General features: G+C 43.5%; 1 protein-coding gene and 1 long non-coding RNA gene across 2 annotated transcripts; one reads left to right on the forward strand and one right to left on the reverse strand.

Moving 5' to 3' along the window:
* Nucleotides 1–1,003: 1,003 nt before the first annotated feature.
* Nucleotides 1,004–1,484, reverse strand: LOC123413537 (zinc finger protein 2-like). The gene has a single exon (XM_045106471.1). The coding sequence runs from the start codon at nucleotides 1,410–1,412 to the stop codon at nucleotides 1,080–1,082; it is 333 nt and encodes a 110-aa protein (XP_044962406.1). The 5' UTR covers nucleotides 1,413–1,484; the 3' UTR covers nucleotides 1,004–1,079.
* An 11,216-nt stretch (nucleotides 1,485–12,700) lies between these two features.
* Nucleotides 12,701–15,999, forward strand: LOC123409213. Its single transcript, XR_006612835.1, has 3 exons — nucleotides 12,701–12,907; nucleotides 14,511–14,685; nucleotides 15,173–15,999. It is a non-coding gene; the product is annotated as an uncharacterized LOC123409213 (long non-coding RNA).
* The last annotated feature ends 1,006 nt before the right edge of the window (nucleotides 16,000–17,005 follow it).

Genomic DNA, 17,005 nt, shown 5'->3' on the forward strand with positions numbered 1-17,005 from the left:
CCACGGAATACATGCAGTATATATAACCTACTCCTTTTGTTTTTAAAATAAGTTTTTTTAAGAAGTTTTACTAGGGACTACATATAAATGTATATAGACATGCTTTACAATATAGATTCACTTATTTTGCTTCGTATACAGTCCCTTAAGAAAATATCTAAAAGACTTATATTTAGGAACGAAGGGAATAATACTTAAATTATGGATTTTAGTTGCATTTGCATAACACAAAGTGACATATATCTAATGTTTTAGTGAGCTTTTGGACAGTTGCATTTTACATGTTTTTCTCCTTTGTAAGGTCTGCCACATCTAAAAACTATTCTTGCATTCGTCACTGAGTGTACTTAATTCACACCGTGTTGAGCAACGTCCTCATTTAACAATGTCATTTGAATATCGTAACTTGAACATTTAGACTTATATAAAGATCTAGAATTTTCTGACAAACTAACACATGCAAGTGTTAGATTGATCTCTTTTCCAATGGGCCCAACGGCCCATTGGACCTTGACTCACGCCCTGATCGGGGGCGTCCAGCCCAAGCAAGGCTGGTGGGCCCCTGTCGCGCAGTGTTATATATAGAGGAGGTGGGGACCATGGCACAAACAACAAGGTTCCCGTCGCCACTGGTTCCCCACTCTCTAACCCTAATCCGATCTAGAGGGATGCACTGAAGCGATGGGAAGTCCACCGCCGTCGCTGCCACATCTCTCTCCTTCCCCACCGTCGTCACCACCTTACGATGGACGACCGGAGGGAGCTCATCGAGTACACCACAAGGTAATGATCTACTACTATCACCGAACACATCTAGCCTTGACGATCCACGGGATCTATCAGCAAGGTCATACAGTTTGGTTAAATGGGAAATCGTATGTCTGCTCAAAAGACCAGGAAGATCTCTAGGAATCCAACTGTACCTAGACCTTGAACTAATTCCATCTAACTACAAGAGAGCCGATGAATCCAATGGATGCACAACAGGAGATTGAAACAAGTAGCTAGACTCTGATTGACGTACCTAGAACCGGAAACAAAATGGTGCCAAGAAAGGATACTATCGATTGGCCGACCAATTATAGCCGGAGAGACAAGTCCAGCTCCTGGTCGCTCTCCGACGAGCTGCTGCTGCGCTTTTGCGCCATGCCACCTACCGCTGCCGGCTCCTCAGACTCCAAAACAACGCCGGCAGCCCTGCCTGGCTTCCAAGCGTGAGCGGTGACCATCATGGTCTGCCGGAGGCGCTTGGCGGCGCGCTCTTGCTTGTGCGCGTTCTGGTGACCGCCGAGCGCCTGCGAGGTGCGGAACTTGCGGTGGCAGTAGACGCATAGGAAGAAGCCGGGCACCGGCGGCACGACCGCGGCGGCCAGGGTGAGCTCGAGGCTGAGCTCGTCATCCCCGTGCTCCATTGTGCTCGCTGGTGCCGGTGGTTGTGTGTCGTATTCGCATATGGCTGAGGGTGTGGGTGTATGTGTGACTGTGGGCCGAGCTTGGACGGCCGGCCTGCATATGGTGCTAATTGCCCTCCGCACTGTTCTCCGGGAGGGCGACGTACGGCCCCGCCGGCGTTGTCACCGGAACACTGGTTTAGTATGTGGTCAGACTGCCTGCATACTTGGCCCAACCAAGATTCCTTATGTCTGAAAACAAATGCACAGCTGTGGACGTATGTCCTACGGGAGTTAATTTTATGTGCAGGGTTACTGTGAACGTGCATGGGCATTCGGGAATGGGGACTGATCTGCGCCAGCGCGGCCGCCAAAACTTTCGGCCGGCCGCGCGCGAGCCGCAGGATCCACCAACCCCGTGTCGTCCGCACCGTTGGATCCGTATGCAATATTTTCCTCCCTATGCAGTAAAATTTCGATGTGATGTAACAATTTTTTCAACGGTTGCAACAAAAAACAAAATTTGTAGCAAAAAAAATATCTACGTGATTGTAGCAAAAAAACGAAGCTGATGGTACGTGGTAGCAAAAGTCAAACGCCGGTTGTAACAAATATTTACGTGACGTGTATGCAACTTTTTTAATGAACGGTTGCAGCAAAACATGATGCCGGTTGTAGCAAAAATTAACACGTTTATAGCAAAAATAAAAAACATCGATTGTAACGAAAAATTCGACGAACTGAAGTTGCAACCAAACGTGTATGCAGCTTTTTTACTGGAACAAAAAATAGTAAAAAAACGCTTGCAGCAAAAATGACGCTAGATGCAACATATTTAGATGAAAAATGTTGCATCCATTGACCAGAGAAGCGCGCGGGTGGGAAAAATGCTGCAAGGGCCCGCGCGCGCGAGTGAACGACCGGCGCGTCAGTTCGGCCGACGCGCGGGTTCGAAAACGATTCCCTTCTGGAATGGCCTGTGCCCCATGCAAGATGGTCATATTTTCTGTGGGATTCAGCCTTTTTCGTTTCTTTTTTGTTTCTCTTGCAATGTTCTACGGGGCACAAGCAGGTCTATGTGTGACTGTCTACTTTTCTTTCCTAAGATGGTAAAGGTGGATGAGTAATTAGTAATTTCTAAAAACACCGGCACCAACAATGTGATCTGAATCCCCGTGAAAAAAAACAATGTGATCTAAAAGCATCTACAGTCGGGTTTAGCAAATCTGATGTCCTAAACATCCGTGAACACATATGTCCAGTTACTTGAACGTGATTGATGAAAATAAAGAAAAAAATAAATAATGAATAAAGAAATAAAAGGTGGTCCCGGCTGAGCTGCGCCCTACTTGGCGGACTAACGGACGCGCAAGGAGACCCTCATATCCTTCATACATTTGTCCTCACCATCATGGTCGAGTAAATTGCAAAAAAAGGTCGACATTGAAGTCTAGGACTACAGAAAAAACAATTCTATTGATTTGTGTCAAAAACTACTAATATTAAGTCTATTTTCTTTGGAAAAGACATTAGTCAGTAGCTTAGACCTTTTTGAGCACGATTATAACATGTACATGCGGACACACAAGGTGATGTGGCAAAGAGAAAGACAATTGCATCGTGATACAAATTTCTTGGTGCAAAAAGAACCCTAGAAAAAGCAATCGGGTCCTCCAGTCCGGTGGTGGACGCATGGGTGATCCGGCATCGTAGGGGACCCACAAGACGGCATGGATCTCGCGGCGGTGTCGGTTAGGACCGCTGGGCAACGGAGCACCGGCGGCGGCAGCTTGACATCAAGCTGCTATGAATGAGCTCGATGGCGTGCTCCAGGAGAGCGACTGTGGCGGCGCCAATCAGATGGAGAGGGGGGATAGGCGAGGGAACCGGCGGCTGTGGAGCTCACCGTCAAGGGTCGCCGGACAGCACGATAGCAAGGTGCATGTGAGGCGTGGTGGAGTCACGGCTCGTGGCCCGGCGGCCTCAGCCCACACGCCTGCGAGCTCGAGCGCCTCGACGAAGAGGGAGCTTTCCATCGATGGTCCCCGGGTTGCATGGCAGTGAGCTGCAGGGGCAAGGGGTGGAGCTTGAGGGAAGCCCCGGTGGAGCTGCTGCTTGTGTCCCAGCGGTGTCGGCTCGCACGGATGCGATCTCGAGCTGTGGAGCTGGCTGCTCCATACAGTATCCTCATCCTCATTTTTTTGAAAAGATGACCTTAACCACTTAGGCTCTTTCGCAATGTAGTCCATGTTATTATGCCTATTTGCAATCTGTTATGTCATGTCATGTCACACTGTCTGGCGGGACCCACCTATTATAATCATGCTCAAAATGGCCTAAACCGCAGTATAGTGTTTTTGCACAAAATCAGGCTAAAAATTAGTGGGTTGTGACACAAATTCGTAGAATTGTAATCTCTACAATCCTAACCTTCAATGTCAATTGTTTTTACAATTCACTCAGTTGGGATTTTTTTTCCATTCTCTCTTCTGTTCAGTCACTGATCGGGTGCGTGCGCTTTTGTTTGAGAAGGATTCATTGTTGTTGGATGTAGATGCTCTAAGGTGAAAACGGTTTATAATTTGGACTCCTGATTTAAAAGTTGTTTTAATTCAATTTTTTGAAGAACAAAATAAGCTCCCATGGTAAGCAGTTATAGTGACCCAAAATACGAAGGGTAGTACTAAATTAGGATAGACCAAATTGTATTTAAAAGATTGTCAACTCTAGCTATAATTGTTAGATGCATGGGGATTCTTTGAATATTTGAGTTGTGCCCACCAGCATGGGAAGTTCATCCGTTCCCTCTCTGACCGATGGTGCAATCTATCCTATATACTCCCTCTGTCCAAAATTATTTGTCATAAAAATAAATAAAAATGAAAATATGTAAAATTAAAATACGTCTATATATATCCATTTCTTCAACAAGTAATTCCATACGAAAGGAGTACATATATTGCACTCACAAGTCCGTACGAAAGGAGTACATATATTGCACTCATAATGTGTGCACACGCTGCTAACACGCAAAAAGAAAAATGTTATTAACAGCACGACTTGTGGTCACTAAAGGTGACAATGTGGTCGTTAACCATCATCATAGCCTCGGGTTGAGATCCACTACAGTACTGTACGGTCATGTAGTGTGGATGACATATGAGGGCGGGTCCACACGAAAGTGACGGTACAGTACTGTGCGCTACAGTAGAGGATCCTAACCCCATAGCCTCTATCGCTAAAAGCAATAGCGATGCATACCAGCATGTCCTTATTAATTTCGACAAAATACTTATTAACTAGACGATGCCACGCACGTTGTTGCAAAAAACTTGTTAAAAATTATATGGATAAATGTTAGGAAACTGATGTTAATGGAAAAACCATTATAAAATGTCTTGCTTAATTACCTACTCCCTCTGTTCTTAAATATAAGTCTTTCTAGAGGTTCAACTAATGGACTACATACAGATGTATATAAACATACTTTAGAGTATAGATTCATTCATTTTGCTCTGTATGTAGACACCTAGTAAAATATCTTTAAAATCTTATATTTAGGTATGGAGGAAGTAGAAAAAATTAATGCATGAGGGTATGTTTTGCATGAAGATATTAATAAAAAAAGTAACTTATGACTACATGCATGACTTGATAATGTTGCATGGAGAGGAAAATTGAGTAGTGAGTAGCCAAGATTAATGCATGAGGGTATGTTTTGCATGAAGATATTAATGAAAAAAGTAACTTATGACTACATGCATGACTTGATAATGTTGCATGGAGAGGAAAATTGAGTAGTGGGTAGCCAAGATTAATGCATGAGGGTATGTTTTGCATGAAGATATTAATGAAAAAAAGTAACTTATGACTACATGCATGACTTGATAATGTTGCATGGAGAGGAAAATTGAGTAGTGGGTAGTCAAGATTGGTGAAACATTTCATCGCCGCTCAAAATATTTAGGTGGTCACTGAATGTCATTAATGACCACTTGGGATTATATGAACGAGCCGCCACAGTCATCACGTCAGAGTAAACTATTGCCCTCTCGACACCCTGATCGGACGCCATTTCTAGGGTAGCACGAGGCGCCGCACAATGGCATCGTTCCAGTTGTGAAGGTGGAGCACCCACATCACGAGCTCAACTGTTACCGGCGTACGGTGCTCCCCGGTAGCTCAGGAGAAGATAGATCTGCTCATCCATCCAACCACATCGATGTCACTGTAGATGGGTGCCATTTTCAGCAACGTGCCTCGTATATCTTTTATGGACCTGCCTTTTGTTCGTCTAGCATGATTGGTGATGGACAAGCCTGTCAGGGGGTCTTTTGGACCTTGCATATGATGACGATGGTCTCAGGCAGCAGCTGCAAATTAAGGCTGCAAACCGTACGTGGATATGCTGCGCACCATCGGGCTCATTAATTGTAAGAACAAAGGAAAAAGAAAATGGCGTGCTGAGCTGAGTCAGAAGCTGCCTGGAACTTCAAGAATAGTATTAGGGGGTGTTTGGTTTTAAAGAAGGGGAGTACTAGGCGCCGGCCGGCGCGAGCGTTAGTGCGGGTTGCAGGCTGACCGCCCGATCTACACGGGGGACCGTCAGATCTTTCCATGCAACATTTTTATCTCCATGTTACAAATTTCGACGCTATGTAGTATTTTTGCAACGGTTGCAAAAAAACAAAATTATAGCAAAAAAAATATCTACATGATCGTAGCAAAAAACGAAAAAGATGATGCCTGGTAGCAAAAGTTAAACGCCGATTGTAGCAAAAATCTACGTGACGTGTATGCAACTTTTTCAGTGAACGGTTGCAACAAAAAATGATGCCGGTTGTAGCAAAAAATAACAAGGTTGTAGCAAAAGTCAAAACGCCGGTTATAGCAAAAATTCAACAAACTCGAGTTGTAACCAAACGTATATGCAACTTTTTTACTGTACAAATCTAGCAAATAAAAAACGCTTGTAGCAAATATGAACGCTGGTTGCAACAAATTTACACGAGAAAAAAGCTGCATGAAGAACGTTTGTAACAAAAAAATACACGGTTGCAGCAATTTTTACCGAAAAATGATGCATACACGTGCCAGCGAGCACGACCCGCGCGCGACCGGCCGAACGATTCGGCAGGCACGCCGGGGGGAAACGTTTCCCTTTAAAGAATTAGACTTTTTTTAGTGAGAGGAACTAAAGAAAAAAGACACTTTAATAGAATCTTTTTCTAGTTCTTTAAGTAAAAGTCTCTTCTATTTATTACATAGGTACAAAAACATAATTTTTTTAATCTAATCTTTGTAAACAAACAGGGCCTTACAAGTGTGCATGTACAACTAGCGGCCACATGCTGTGCGTGGCAGCTAGCCCGGACGCAAAATCTTATCCAGATCCCCCTCGTTAATTGCATATGGACCTACTTTCGAAAATGTATGGTTGTGTGCATCACCATGATGTCGAAGTTGAAGGTTTCAATCTTAAAAATAATAAGGGCACGTGAAACCATAGCTAATGTGCTACCATTCGGTTATACTATAGCGAACGTGTGAATAAACCGTGGTGGATGACTATGACGAGTAATGCCCCATCTATAGGAACTGACTTAGTTTGAAGGAACGTGGGGAAGATGACATGGGTATGTAGATCCAGTGGGTGGGAAACATTTACGTAAATCTAGCAAGACTCATATGTGTGTCACTCATTGTCGATCGCTTGGCGTTGCCATCAGCCTTGTCGGTGTCCTTCCAGAACAAGCAAAAGCATAATTTAGCGAAATGTTTTTTACTGGAAAATAAAATAAAACAGGCCATCACCCTGGTGAGTGGAGTGCTTTCCCTCCGACATGTCCAGCCCCCACCAATGAGCCAGGTTGACTTGTTCAGGGTAAATCAACACAAATACTCCGATGGTTAACTTATTGATGCCCGTCCTCCGATGGTTAACTTGGAGTATTATGTTAGTACCTACGTGCTTGCAATAGGTTAACTTATTGATGCCCGTCATGGTATTGTCAAGCTTTGTAGTAAACTGGCCACCGATGGTTTGCTGGAAACCGTGTTGGTGCTGAATTATTGTAAAATACCACTCACCGATACACACATTGTGCGTCCATTATCGCGGGTGACATGACACCAGACCTTTGTGCCGGTAGAGACATACGACGCGTGCGCACACACACATATACACATATACGTCACACGCGCGCACGCACATATACACAAATACGCGCACGCGTCGGTACATTGGACCACAGTTCCCTCGTCGACCACCTGCAAATTTTGTATCCTCTCCCCGAGTACCACCACCCCCTCCTTCTCGTCCCCGAGTCGAGTAACCCCCCCCCTCTCTCTTTCTCTTCCTCGAGTCGAGCACCCCCCCCCCCCCCCCCCCAGCACCTTTCCTCGGCCATTCAAAGAACTAGCCTTGCGTTTACCCAAAGCCCTAGCGCAAAATAGGTTGGTTGTGAGATTGTATCATAAGAGATCTTCGCACAACAAACAAACTCAAAGTATAAGAAAGCATGCCGTGAGAATATTCCTTGTGGTTTATTAGAGCGGGCTAGGTGGAAAGCATTTGCCCAATCTGGTGAGCTTGTGTCAACGATTTTTATCCAAAAATAAAGTATAAAGAAATGTCATTTCAAGCCTAAAATTAGTACCCTGATAAGTACCTGATGTGTGGAACGAGGATCTTGCGGAAAAAGGGCAATAGTCCCGGTTCCCAACCCCTTTAGTCCCGGTTTTCCCAATCGGGACAATGGATTCGGGACTAAAGGCATGATCCTTTAGTGCCGGTTGTCACAACCACGAGTAAAGATCCTCCAAGCTAGACAAAATAATGCCTCCCACCAGTCAACCGGGACAATGAATTCGGGACTAAAGGCATGAACCTTTAATGCCTGTTGTCACAACTGGGAGTAAAGATCCCCCAGCTAAAAAAAATAGTGCCTCCCATCAATGCAACTTGAGGGATTTGAACTCAAGACCTCATGTGTATTGTCCTGCGCAGCTTACCACCCCACCTACAAATAACATGTGACTTTTGATGGGATACTTTTCTTTTAAACTAGCCTATGGCGGGCCTTTACTCCGGGTTGGTTTTATCAACCGGGACTTAAGGTAGACCCCTTATTCTGGGTTAGTGTTATCAACCGGGACTAAAGGGTCAAGGCCTTTAGTCCCGGTTGGTAACAAAAACTGGGACTGATGTAGGACGCTTAGTCCGGGTTGATGTCATCAAACGGGACTAAAGGTCCTCTCACGCTCATGAAACTTGGAACCGGTACTAATGATCATATTTGTCCCGATTCCAACTATAGCCGAGACTAATGTGTTGAACCAAAGATCCTTTTTCTACTACTGACATGCCAACTCTGAACGTTTTCAATGACAAGTTTAGCAACGCGAGGATTGCAACTTCAGTTGTCAAGCATGGCAACTTTCGTGCTTCAGTTTATTTTTTGACGAAAACTTGTCGTTTGTGATTGGAATTGCTATCGAAAAATGCCATGGCTAAAGTGTCAGACACCTTACATGTGGCACTTGTCATTTGGAAAAAAACATTAATGGCCTAGGTCAATGGAACCATCATTTTGATGCCAATCTTGTTTACTAATAATATTGCAGATATGCTAGCTCTCATTGCAATAGAGGTAAGTAGGATGGTCCAGTTCAAGTTTTGCTCTGAATCACGTGGCCGATCAGTTATTTATACCTTTATATGTTGATGGAATTATACCCTTTATGCTAATTTAGAGAGAGAAATTAAGTGTGAAACAATTCTGGGTCCTAAAATTAACTTCTATATTTTTCAAACCAAAATAGAACTAATTAAACAAGTATACCCAACTACTCCCTCCACCTCAGAATAAGTATGGTTGATTTAATATAACTTTGTGCTGACTTTGTACGGCTCCTTTCCATCTAAATACTATGGTGTTGGTTGGGCCACTGCTAACGCAAACGGTAACGTGATAACATTGCACTGAATCACGATTGTAATGAGAGTTTTTCTCATTTTGTTTGGTTTTTCTCCGATAATGGTAACACAACAAGACAACAAACTTTGAATAACCGTTGGTATACCTTGGCCTCGTAAACGCACATCCACTATATACTCATGTTGTCGACGCAGATTCGCTGACGACACAAGCAACGTGACCATTCGAAAGCTCCAACGACGTGGAATAACAATGGGTAGGTGAGGTGATGAACAAGGCCTTGATGGCTCTTATCGGACACGGTGGTGATGGCGGCCGATTCAGGCAATCCGGCACAGCAGCCTCAGGTGGCAGTGTTGTGGGGACTAAGGCCGAGTGGGCATGGGATCACGCTGGTGATGGAACATTTTCCTATTTCTCTTTCTTTCTTTATTTCTTTTCTCTCTTATTTTTATGTTTTCGATTTTTTTCTTTCCTATTTTTTCAATGTTATATTCTCTTTTTTAAACAAAGTTCATGTTCAAAAAGTGTTCTTAAAACTTGGAAAACACCTTGCTTTTAGAAAATTGTTCTGAATTTGAAATAATTATCTTTTTTTAAAATAAATGTTTGCATTTCTCAAATTGATTGACAATTTTAAAAAATGTTTCTAAGTTTCAAAAAGTATTCCCATTTTCAATTTGTTTTCGTAAATTTGAGAAAATTTCATGTTTTCATGTTTTGTTTGGGAGTTTCAAAAAATGTTCCGCTTAAAAAACTGTTTGCAAAATAAAAAATATATATATTTTAAATTTTATTCTGCAGTTTTAAAGAAATGTTTGCATTTAAAAAAAATCGCAAATTTTCAAAAAAAATCTTGTTTTAGAGTTTTGTTTGGAAGTTTCAAATAATGTTTAGAAAAAAAATTGTGTTTTCATGTTTTGAAAAAATGTTCCCTTTGAAAAACGTTTGGAAATGTAAAAAAAAGGTTTGTGTTTTCTAATTTCGGTCTAGAGTTTCAAAATTTTGTTCTCGTACACCTTTGTGTGACACTAAATTGCATAAAATTTGAATGCAAAGTGCTCTGTTTAGGCCAAATAAGGCTTATATACACATGTTACTGTAATCCAAATGGCACTACCGAAGATTAGGACGCTTTGAAATGTTGATGAATTAACTTGGATTTTTCACCCACAGTGTAAGGGCTAGTCTGAACTTGGATTTCTCATTCCATGACCTCTGCATTGAGTTAAATCGGGATTTTCAGTTTTCACCCAATAAAATTTCTAAACGTACAAAAAGTTACACACGGTTACAGGCTGACTAGATTTTTTTTTCTTGCTAACTAACATTCCCTCCCCCATGATTTTCTAGGAGGGGTGAGCCCTCATCCCTTTTAACCTCCAATCAAAATTAATCTGTCTATAAAACTCATATAAACTTATGTACGTGTAGCGTTACTGTTTCACCCAAAGTCGTCTACCACAAGGAAGAAATACTTCTTTCCCGCCGCCAGCCGAAGCCCATTCGCTCCTAAGACCCAACCACCCCCATCCGGTCGGCGTCACGACTCACGCCGGCCTCCGCGCTACACTACGCCACGCCACCGTCCCCCGATGAGAGCCGCAGCCACATCCACAGCCATCTCCCTCCTCTCGCCCTCCCGCTTCCGGACCTCCGCTCCCGCCAGCCTCCCCTACCGCCGCCGCCTCCGCATCGCCGCGATGGCCGCCGCCGCCTCCTCCTCCTTCCGCCCGGAGGCCGCGCGCTTGCCCGCCGCCGTCGAGACCCCGGCCCCGCCGCTCTCCAAGGTCACGCCCCGTCCCCGGTTGGAGTTAATTGTTTTGCTTTTGTGTCGGGTCGGGGTCCGATCTGAAGAGGGTTTGGGTTTCTGTGGGTGCAGTTCAAGGTAGCGTTGTGCCAGCTCTCGGTGACGGCGGACAAGGCTCGCAACATCGCGCGCGCCCGCGCCGCCATCGAGTCCGCCGCGGCCGACGGCGCCAAGCTCGTGCTCCTCCCGGTGAGTACCTACCAACGAAGCTCTGTTGTTACCAGCTCTGTCGGTAGCAATTTCCTCTTGGATGCGAGGGCCGTCGAGGACTAACTGCTGACTGTATAGAGTGACAATGTAGTGATTAAGAGGAAATCTATCGGGTTCTAAATTCTACGTGATAAACTAGCAAATGTTTGTTCAGTGGTGTGTTTGTAGATGGTTCCTCTGGCCACCACCTTGCAAGAAAGGTGGCAGAAGGCTATGAGAAAACCGTAACTTTTGATGATTTGCATAGTGTTCTTCTTCAGTTGTTAGTTGGAAGCCACTTCTCATAAAAAATACAGAAAGTTCACTTGGCATTTAGTTTATAAAGGGACTTCACAAATTTCTGAATCATGCACAGCAATATCACGTCTTTGTATGTCTATGTATTAATTCGCTGATTCCAACACATGGGGCATTGAGTCTATGGGAAAGACATCTTTCTTGCAAAAGTAAGGCCATTTGAAAGCATTGTATTTTATTTTCAAGAATACAATGATTCTATTGATTTCATAGCTTCTTCATGATGATTTTAACATCTGTAATTTTATTCACATTCTGCAGATGCAGAATAATCATTCGGTTGTTCATCCCAAGGAATCAGGGGAGTGCTCCCCTGCGACGCTGCACCTTGGCCACGCTTCGAGGATTCGTACGACGGTGTGGTATAATGAGTGGGTATGTATATTCCCTTCTGACATGCACCAATATTTGAGTAGCATGTAACTATTCGTACAACCACTTGATGTGTTTGAAAATGAATCTGTCACAAAGAGTTGATGGCTTGATTCCATGTCTTACAAAAGACAAAAGAAACATCATGATTGTTTGAATGTTATGCATTCTTTGAGGTACGGGTCGCCCGGCCGGCGCGAGGAGGAATGAGGAGACATGCCAACAGACACGAGGACGTACAAGCAGTAGCGAACGACAGCGTTTGGGTGGCCGCGCCCTGGGTTCGTCCTCGACGGTGCAATGAACGGGCTGTAGCCTGGCATAACGTACTTCCACAAGGTAGTGATATGGTAAACGGTGACTACTGAAACTAATTTTGTGCTAACAATGTGATTTGAGAGTTTGTATTCTTGATAAACAGATATAGGAGGAGCAGGAGGGGAGTCGCGGCGGGTCACGAGGCGGGGCTCCCGATCCAATCGGGAGCAGGACGACGACGACGAGCACAGAAAGGTTGCCATCGCCGTGTTCTTCTTCCCGTCCCTACCAGTCGTGAGAGGAGGAGCAGTAGGGGAGTCGCCGCGGGCCTCCTCCATCCCAGTCCGTAAGCTTCTCAATCTCTGACTTCCCCGTGTCTGATTTGGATTCAAAATTTGTGACCGTGTTCTTCTCGCAACACAGACCAAGGGAGAGCCCGGACAGGATTGGACTTCGCTCCTATAAGAAGGAAGGGTCCTCGGCCGTATCTTCCATCAGGTTATGTGCTTGGACATGTATATCTTTCAAATTCCGGACTACTTGGACCAGAAAAACATCATGTCGCTTCGAGATCGCTGGAGGAAGAAGAACATCCGGCAAACCGTTCAATATCACCACGCAGAGCAGAAGTAAGTTGACTGCTTGAAACCCCAGCCCATGCTTGCTCCTCTTTGTTAACCCGGCTATATAAATACTAGCTGCTGAAATACTTGAATTATGTTACCAATTTGCTAGATCGCTTTCTTTCTTCTTGATAACATGTTGTTTGATTTCTACTATGGTTCTTGTACAATTGTACTATGGAATTTTGCTCTTGATAAATTAAAGTGTGTGCAATTTTTGGGCAGTATTCTGAATTTTGTGTTTTACGATTAATTCAGTAACCAAGAAAGACATAGTGATTTGACTACTACAGTGAGTTGCTTTTGCTTTCAGTACCTTCAATCCGAACACGTTTTATAGAAATGAAGCACAAGTAAAATTAAACAACTGAACACTGACTAAATGAGAAGAAACTGTATAGGTAAGGGAGCTAAAAAGGGAGACTAAAGATTGACTGAAAGAGACTGATAAAAAATTAAGAAAAAAAGACAAACTGAAGAAAGAAGATACATACTGAGGGGCTAAAGAGTAAACTGAAGACTGACAAGAAATATTGATGGACTGTCGTGTTAGTTCAAAACTAACTACTCACTTTAGCTATAGATCAGTATAGATAATTAGGGGCACCAAAATAGCTACAAAAAGTTGGAAGAGAAAAAAGTTGTAGAGCCAGAGGTAGCTTGCCTCATTGATTGGTAATCTGAGTACATTTTATGACGAAGATTGTTGTGTGCTAAGTTGGTTTCTTTTATATAAATGGAGTCGGCGAGGGCCTTCCTGATTGTCTAAAATAAAATTTATGAACAATAGGCAGGAAAACAGATATAGATCTCTGCAACACAATGGAGAGATGGATGACAGAGAACATCACACGAAGATATAATTCTTAGCTCAAACACAAATTTTATTATGACATTTTCTCGTAAGCAAAGCATCACTTAGTAAGAGAAAATATAAATATACAGATGCAAATTTTACTTTCCTAAGAAGAAATAAATATTTTACTAGCGGAAACAGTGTCTCAAAGAAATAACAGTAGTGTATAATGACATGCAACATTCTGTAATCATTCATCGTGGTGGTCTTCTGAAAAAAGCTAGAGCTCTGCTTTTTTGAAAACCTGACCACCTCAAGCATCTGGTTCCGGTTAAAATTCAGAGAAACATACAGATACGTCCACTTCTAGCATAGCACTTGATTTAAATCGATGAGAACACACATAGCTGGCTACTCTACATTCAAAGAGCCCATGTACGGAGCAGCTCCCTACCGATTTCCTGAAACCCCTGTTGTCCACACAAACTACACCCCAACAGAGACCTCAACTGTGCCGACTACTAACAGATCCAAACAGGCTTAATTTCTTTCAATTCGAACATTGTTTTACATTTGTCCTTTTAAGAAACAGATGAACCTCTATGATGATTTTACTATTGTACTAAGCAAAAATAGTTTTTTTTTGAAATAGATTTTTACATGGAAAATGATCCGTTTAAATAGACACCTGATCAGTACATGCTCTGTTTATGTATATTATGCAAATCTACATTTAAATTTAGGGTTACTTGCTTAATATTTTTGAAAGAAAAATGTCACTCTAAGAGGATATTATCTAAAACTTCAAATCAGGGTACTGCCCTCTAGGCAGCAACTCTTGAATTCAATGGCGAAAACTTCTATCAGGATGGGGACCCTCTAGGCGGGAGAGCATGGACCCAACAACAAGGACATTGATCATGATGGATTCAATCAGACTGCTCGATCATTGGATGACATAATATGCTTAGGATGTGGGTTAACACAGGTACTCTAGCCCCAACAAAACTATGGCTCATCCAACCTTCGGTGAGGTTCACTATTTTTCAATCTTCGCGCTGCATATTCCTATTTGAATGTTACTTGGTGCATAAAGTAAATGATTCACAAAGAAAAAATATTTGGTACGAACAAGTCTGCAACTCTCTCAAATAGAAGGTTACCACTAAAAGAGAACAACTATTAGTCTTGGTAGTTGAAGTCAGATTGTGTACTCACATTGTTGTAATCTCTGTATCTTATTTTTTGCTGATGTTTGTGTTATTTTTCTTACAAGGAATGGCCATGTTTATCTTTTTTTTTGCCCATTGCCTTTAAATTAACAAATCAGGGTAATAAATAGAATGTGTCTGTTCCATTACCCACAACTATATTATTATACACTGTTCAATAGTTGGATCAATAAACTTTTCGTAATCTTTTGCTATAGAAGAGCAAAGTTCTACCTGCTTATAACTTGCACCCTTCTCTCGTAGAGTTAACTACCCATGGAGGTTTGAGGAAGAGCTCTCTGGGCGAATTCTTGGTGGGCTTAGCCGGCGAACGACACAGGTACTCTGGCAAAGTCGAGCTGGCGGCTAGACTTAGCCAAAAGGAGCGCTCTGGAGGTCATGGGCGGCAAGGGTAGTAAGTGGCAACACGAATGGGGTGTCGTGTTGCAATGAATGGCGTGGGCTTATGGGTTCTTTTACTCGTGAGTCATGCTTACTGGGCTTAGGCGTTAACTAACATTTGAGAGCATGCGATAAACAAAGAGACAAGTGGGTATGTATTGTGCTTTTATGTATAATAATACAATATCGCCTGCTATGCATGTGGAATCTATCTAAAGGTGCAGTTTACCCATGATCGATGCTGGAAGGGGACGGGCTCGCGGAGAAATGGGAGGCGTCGCAGAATGTCGACACGCCAAAGTCCGTCTCGTCGGAGCTCCTGGCCCTGAAGTTCATCGATTTCGCGGGGGCCGACGAGTCCTCGGTCGGCCTTGAGGCCATGGAGCTCTCTGGACCAAGGTGACCGGCGACGGCGACCAATTTGATCGCGTAGATGCTTGCTTGTGCCTCAATGGATGTGTCGCGTTCGATTAGCTTTGAAGAGACCGGGCAAAGGGAGAGGAGAGGTGGCATTTTTTCCATGTTGGATATGGTAAGGGTAGGGGGTGGTGGCATTCATTTGTACATACGGAGGGCATGGTCATTGTGTATTTGTGTGAGCTGAGCTCGGCCCATCGTTGCTGCTCATGTACATGTAGGCTAAGAAAGATGAGATGTGATGAGTTGAGTAAATATAGAAAGGAAATTTTTCATTGGTCAGCTATTCTTTCCTCTTCTTTCTCAGGCCTTGCACATGATAGTAGTCATCTTATTCCTCTGTCTGAAAACTGTTCATTTTGGCTTCTGAACTTTTGCTGAAATCTGCACACATTTTTTTGAAAACTAACGGAATGGTTGAGAGGTTTTGCTGAAATCTGCACACATTTTTTTGAAAACTAACGGAATGGTTGAGAGGCCGGAACCGAACTTTTTTCTTCCTCATGTTTTGCCTTGCAAAGTTGCAATGAACGTGCTGCACTATGTGTAAAATACAAATACTGGAGCCAAGTGTCTACAACGTTATACTGTGCGCACTGTTTTCATGTAGGTTGTCTCTGTGCGTTTTTGTTGGTACTGTTTTGAACTGTTCTGCTAGGTAACTGATGCCTGATGGAATAATGCATGCATGGATGGATGGATGTGCAGCATGAAGTGTCAGCGCTGCAGCTGTGCGTGAGCAGTGCCTCCGGATGTGGGAATTTGCACGGAGGGAGGAGGGGAAATTTCTTGTTTTGACCCTTTTTTATTCTTTAGTCGGATCTAACCCGTTGGTAAAAATGTTATCATCTGGCCCTTTTACCTATCATGGGAGGGTCTGGCGGTAGACTCACACCATATTGTCAGGCCCCTCCGGCGATAGGGCAACATAGGTGGATAGAACGGCAGCTGACGGCCGTCAGCCCACGATGACATGGCAAAGTGCCTACCATCGAGCACTATGGTGATAGGGTGCAGAGTCTACCGCTCGGGACCTTGGTGGTAGGGTCCTGAGGATAAGATTGTCTTGTTGGATGAGATCTTTCCTCCCCTTCCCCATACCCACACATTCAGTCCTTCACCTCTCCCTCGAGCTCAGATATTCCCCCTCTCTCTTCCTCACATAAGAGCCTTTTAGATCTCTTTTATTTGCTTGAGATTTGTCCGTTGAAACCGGAGCACTTTCATCACCCAAGGTACCTCTCTCTCACCTCCCTTCATTTTGATCGGTTGAAATCA

This window comes from Hordeum vulgare, chromosome 7H, assembly GCF_904849725.1.
Source record: "Hordeum vulgare subsp. vulgare chromosome 7H, MorexV3_pseudomolecules_assembly, whole genome shotgun sequence".
NCBI lineage: Eukaryota > Viridiplantae > Streptophyta > Magnoliopsida > Poales > Poaceae > Hordeum > Hordeum vulgare.